The 6,001-nt window shown below is 40.3% G+C and overlaps 2 protein-coding genes across 2 annotated transcripts; one reads left to right on the plus strand and one right to left on the minus strand.

Annotated features, from left to right (window-relative positions):
• Nucleotides 1-961: 961 nt before the first annotated feature.
• On the plus strand, nucleotides 962-1,402 carry LOC113358680 (uncharacterized mitochondrial protein AtMg00810-like). The gene has a single exon (XM_026602311.1). It carries the CDS (start codon nucleotides 962-964, stop codon nucleotides 1,400-1,402), a length of 441 nt encoding a protein of 146 aa, XP_026458096.1.
• An 835-nt stretch (nucleotides 1,403-2,237) lies between these two features.
• On the minus strand, nucleotides 2,238-5,711 carry LOC113335686 (protein CHUP1, chloroplastic-like). The gene is made up of 6 exons (XM_026581708.1): nucleotides 4,647-5,711; nucleotides 3,625-4,533; nucleotides 3,389-3,520; nucleotides 3,048-3,229; nucleotides 2,697-2,952; nucleotides 2,238-2,609 (listed from the first exon to the last, which is right to left on the minus strand). The coding sequence occupies exons 1-6, from the start codon at nucleotides 5,421-5,423 to the stop codon at nucleotides 2,529-2,531; spliced, it is 2,337 nt and encodes a 778-aa protein (XP_026437493.1). The 5' UTR covers nucleotides 5,424-5,711; the 3' UTR covers nucleotides 2,238-2,528.
• Nucleotides 5,712-6,001: the final 290 nt, after the last annotated feature.

Below are 6,001 nucleotides of genomic sequence, written 5' to 3' on the forward strand. Positions count from 1 at the left end.
TACACCACAACCTGCTCCTTCCACCGTTACTGCAAATCCACCCAATACTGTCCCTCCACCCAATATTGTTTCCACACCTCCACCTCCTACTACTTCTCGTCCTGTAACTAGAGATTCCCGTGGCATTTACAAACCAATCCACCGACTCAATCTTCATGTCCAAACTTTACGCCATATCTCCCCAATTCCTCGCTCTCACTTGTATGCTCTTAGGGATATAAATTGGAATGTCGCCATGAAAGATGAGTACAATGCTATGTTGAAAACTAATACGTGGGAACTTGTACCAAGACCACGTGATGCTCATGTCATTCGTTCCATGTGGCTATTTCGCCACAAATTTAATGCTGATGGTTCTTTGCAGCGATACAAGGCCCATCTTGTTGCTAATGGTAAATCTCAACAGTTTGGGGTTGATTGTTTTGAAACGTTTAGTCCGGTTGTCAAACCTGTTACTATTCTTACTGTTCTTACTATTGCTACTTCGTGTTCTTGGCCAATTCATCAGCTAGATGTCAAGAATGCTTTTCTCCATGGTGATCTGACGGAGACAGTTTATATGCATCAGCCTCCGGGATTTGTTGACCCTGATCACCCTGATTACTTATGTCGACTACGCAGATCCCTATATGGTCTCAAGCATGCTCCTCGGGCGTGGTTTCAGAGGTTTGCCAAGTTTATTACTAATTGTGGTTTTCGTGGTAGTGTGTGTGATCCATCTCTCTTTGTTTATCAATCCGGTTCAGATACGACATATTTACTGCTATATGTTGATGATATTGTTTTGACTGCCTCTAACAATACTCTCCTACACCTCTTCATTGATTTGATGAAACGAGAATTTGCCATGTCTGACCTTGGACCGCTACATTATTTTCTGGGTATTACTGTCTCTCGATCATCTTGAGGGTTATATTTGTCTCAGTCTTTATATGCTCAAGATATCATTGCTCGTGCCTCTATGACAAAATGTAACCCAGTGGCTACTCCGGTCGACACCTACTCCAAGCTCAGTGCTACTTCAGGTCCTGCGATTAAGGATCCTACTCTATACATAAGCCTAGCTGGAGCTTTACAGTATCTCACATTCACCAGGCCATACATATCTTACGCAGTTCAACAGGTATGCTTATTCATGCATGACCCTCGAGAGCCTCACATGCAGGCCCTTAAGCGGATCATTCGCTATCTTCAGGGCACAATTTATCACGGTTTGATTGTCTCGGTCTCCACTACTTCTGGATTAACGGCATACTCTGATGCTGATTGGGCAGGATGTCCTGATTCTCGTCGATCGACTTCGGGTTACTGTGTCTTTCTTGGTGACAACCTCGTGTCCTGGTCATCCAAACGTCAGGCAACAGTTTCTCGATCCAGTGCTGAAGCTGAATACCGGGGGTAGCAAATGTTGTCGCTGAAACTACATGGCTTCGCAAACTCCTTCTAGAGCTTCATCTTCCTCTACGACGTGCTACTATCGTACATTGTGATAATGTGAGTGCGATTTATATGTCTGGAGACCCTCTTCAACATCAGCGCACCAAGCATGTGGAAATTGATATAAACTTTGTACGTGAACGCGTTCGTATTGGTGACATTCATGTTCTTCACATCCCCTCTGAAAACCAGTATGCTGACATCTTCACCAAGGAGCTATCTCGTCAGCTATTTGTTCATTTTCGGTCTAGTCTTAGTGTTTGCTCCTCTCCCGCTCAGACTAAGGGGGTGTAATAGAATATTATCTTCTTACTGTATTTAGAATAAGGAGAATAATCTCCGACTTGACTATTTGTAATTCCCAAAGATATTATTATTGGATATATAATCAAATCCTGGAGAGCAATTCTCTCCAAGGACATTATCATCGAATCCAAGAGGCGGATATTGGCAAATATTTTTGTGGAGTCGATTATGGTCAAGGAAGTAGCTTATAACGAAATTCTCTACTGCTGTGTACCAACTAAATTACTGGGCAATGGAGGCAATCATGCCAAGACCCAAGGAACATATATGTGGCTCATCATATTATTTGGAATGCAAAGTAACTTCTCACAAACAGACGTGTAAAGCCAACTTCTCGACTCCCGGATCAACTTCTTTGGATCGCTCAAGGGTAAAAATCCAGCGACATCGATGTCTGTATGAACATATTACTTGCAAATGCTGTTCAAGATGAAAACATCGGGTTGAATTATAAGAAGAAAACTGAAAATATGACTTAATCGATCTTCTTCCACACATCAACTCAACATTTCCATTAATAGTTTCCTTTACATATCCTATAATTTCATCAAAACTTTTAGCTCTTCACAGCTCCATCATAGTGATACAACGAATCGAGCTCAGAGATACAACCACTGACAGACACAAACATACCAACACCACACATTAAATAGATCCGGACACGAACATAGTCCATAATCATTCAGCTTTAACATCATTATGACACCAAACTAAGTTTTAATTCCATTCCCTTGCTATTTGTATTGCTTACTGAGATGGTAAGCCATCTGTTGTCATTCTTCCTTTTACTTTTGTATTTCAGACATTGCTAAGTTTCGAAGCTCTTCAAATGCATGCATTGTTTCTGCATCAAACCCTCCTGCAAACTGCATTAACAAAACTAACTAGTAAGCATGCAGTAAATTCAATTTCCTCGAGAAAAATATCCAACTCATTCGTTAAATGACAGTTACCTGATGAATTCGGAAAGCAAATCTGACTCCCTGAAGTAACATGTACTCCAATGCTGGATCTTTCTCTGATGCTCTCTTTGTTAACAGTTCCATGGCGACTCTCTTCATGTATTTCTTAGCTAACTTCACCGATCCAAATTTGATCTTGCTAATAATCCCAGTGTCCAGCATCCAATCTGTGGGAATTTGATATTCTTTGCAGTGACGCATCAACCCATCTCTCGTCCTTGATAGACTGTGCACACTGCGCTCCATCCTAGAAACAAGAAGTCCAGAAAATTGCACCATATAAGATTATAGCTACAGATTTAAAGCAAGAAAAGTTCCGAATCATGTAATCCAAAGTCATACTTTTCTGACAAAGCCACCATCTTCTTTAATGCAGTATCACATGGAAGCCTAGGATCATCCACATAGCTAGAAACTTCGGATTCTAACTTCTTAAGATCTCTGTACCCAAAAGCTGCTTCTCGCAAAGTATCAGCTTTTTTCTCAGGCCACTCAAAGTGCTTCAGGACTGCCCTTTCATCAACCTTAACAGAGAACAAAATATAAACTAAGACTTAAGATATTGCAAGACTTGTTTCAAAGACGATTTTCTAAGCAATCTATTGAATTGCAAATAGTTGCACAAAAACCTCGTTAAACATTCAGTAAAAGCATTGCTGAGGGAGATATGGTGTAGAACTTACAAGGAAGCAAAGCTCGTCGTCGAGCCACTTTACAAATGCAACAACATCTTCAATGTCTTGGTACACAGCCCCATTCACCTCTCTGATCAACGAGTTCACAAATTCACCTTGAGTCTCAACATCTGCCTTAATCTACATATCACAATCATTCCATGAATTAGCACCACCAAACACCCAAATCTAAGAGTTGCAAGCAATTCGAAAACACAAAATTGGAAAACCAAAGTGTAACTTACAGCAAGTAAATGTGAGGAGCGATTCTCAATCTCATCAATCATGCTACTACGAGCATTCGAAACGTCATGTGCCTCACAAACTCCACCACTAGCAGACTCCTTTCTGGATTCCCTCTTCATAAGTGAATGATAGAATTCAACTACTTGGGGAACTCTTTGCACCGCATTCGTGTTACTTCTCATTGATAAGAGCTTTGGAGGAGGTGGAGGGGGTGGTGGAGGTGCTGGTGCCATTAGAGTTGATGCCGTCGTAAATTCTTTAACTACATTGCTGGAAATCGAACATGAAGGCCTTGGAGGAGGATTTGGAATGCGTAATGCTCGCTTCTCCACATCTAAAGCAGCAGTCATTCTACTGATCTCCTGTGAGTTCTCGAAAAATCGAGGACTCTGCCCACCACCCAATTCTTCTTCATTTTCAGTTTCTTTAACACAAGTAGTAAAACCATCTGACTGTCTTCTCTTGTTTTGCACAAACTGATCATCCGCAAACAACTTCGATCCACTTATCGAATGCCTCCGCCTCGGACTTGACAAATCCGCAGCGTCTTTATCCAATGCAAGATGTGGGAACCCAAAATTCGACAAATCCTCACCAATCTTAGGCCACTTTCTTAACTTCTTCATCAAGTGCAGCTTCTTCCCACTACTAAATTCAAACAAATCTTTGCTAGATGATCCTCCGCTGCTGACTGCAACATTCTCACCATCATCCTCAACTGAATTCTGGTTCTCGGAACCTGAATTCTGCAATTCATTTCTCAAACAAGAATTCACCCATCTCAAGTAGACAAGTTCTTCAACCTCAGTTAACCTATTCATCTGTAAACCCTCTACTTGTTTACACAAATCCTCATTTGTATCCCTTAACGTAGACGCTTCGGCTTTCACCTTAGCTAAAACATCACTCTATTGCAATTACAAACAAACAAATGCACATCCATAATCAAAATCAAATTGAACACGAAAAACACCAAAATTGAAGCACCAAATGAGACTAATTAGAAATTCAGAATCCATACCTCAGAAACATTTTCGAGTGCAGCCAATCGAGTCTCCGCAGTGGATAATCGACAACTCAAATTCCTCTTCTGCAGCTGTAATTCCTTATTCAATCTCCGCAATTCGACAACTTCCATCTCAAGATTACACTTGGAATTGACATTTTCTTGTTTCTTTGAAGCTTGCACATGATTCTCAACAATGGAAGACAAAGAAACCAATTGCTCAATCAAACTCTTGCTCTCAGTCTCCAATAATCCAACTTTCTTCACAAGATTATCAGTCTCCACCCGCTTGGATTCAAGCTCTTTCTCTAAATGTGAAACTTTAGGGTTCTTCCTGTGTTCTGATAACTCAGATTGTAAATTCTGTTCCCTTTCTTTTGATTCCTTTAACAAGGTCCTCAAATGATCTAATTCCAGAAACAAATCATGAGATCCTTTAGTAGAAGAAGGTCTCTCAGCTGGATAAACCTGAGATGGGTGTGCAGAACATGTAAATTCTCCGAGAATTGATCGTTTTGCACGAGATTGATTAGCCGGCGGCAACGTTGTCCGGTTAGTTGATGTTGAAAGTGGTAATCTCCTTGCGGGGATTGTTGTTGTTGTTGCAGTTTTTGTTTTCTTATCAGCTGAAAACCCTTTAACAATCTGAGAACCCCATGATGATGCTGATTTGAGCTTCGACGCATTCGTTGTACTCTTTAAAACAGGGTTCACTCCTCCGGCTCCTCTGGTTGGATTCTGATTTTGATCAGCAAACTTGGTTGGTTTTGTTGAATTATTCACTTCTCTCATCTTAAAAACAGAGGAATAGTACCTTTGAGCTTCTTGAATGAATAACAAGATGAATCAAGAAATTAAAGGAGACCCAGATTTTAAAATCCCCTGAGAAACAAAGGGTTTGAATGTTTTGACATAGATTGTTGCTTCATAATGGTAATATCACATTCCTTTGATGGTTGAAACAGAGTAAAGACCATTCAATTTCCATTCAATTCAGAGAGGTTCTTCAGATATTTGAAGAGAAACCCAGAGAAGAAAATGAAAAATCTGGGAGTATTGAACCCTAAAATGACTACAAATTTCGAGGATTTGGTGTGTGATTTTAGAAAGAGAGAGAGAGACCAATTTAATGTAAGTACTGAAAAACCGAGCCTTCTTTTCTTTTACTTTAATTTGAATTTTGAAATTTTGAAATTTATCTCTTAACGTTCGTATTCTGTGCCTTTGATGATGGTGCTACAGTGTAATTGAAGTAGGTGAAAAGTTTGTTTACATCAGGCACTGGCCGTAGGATTATATTGAGATTAGTGTGAGCGTTTGTTTGATGGAGATCGTGGGGTGTTGTGTGAAAGTGGTGTAGAATGGGATGT

The sequence above is a fragment of the Papaver somniferum genome, chromosome 1 (assembly GCF_003573695.1).
Source record: "Papaver somniferum cultivar HN1 chromosome 1, ASM357369v1, whole genome shotgun sequence".
NCBI classification, from domain to species: domain Eukaryota; kingdom Viridiplantae; phylum Streptophyta; class Magnoliopsida; order Ranunculales; family Papaveraceae; genus Papaver; species Papaver somniferum.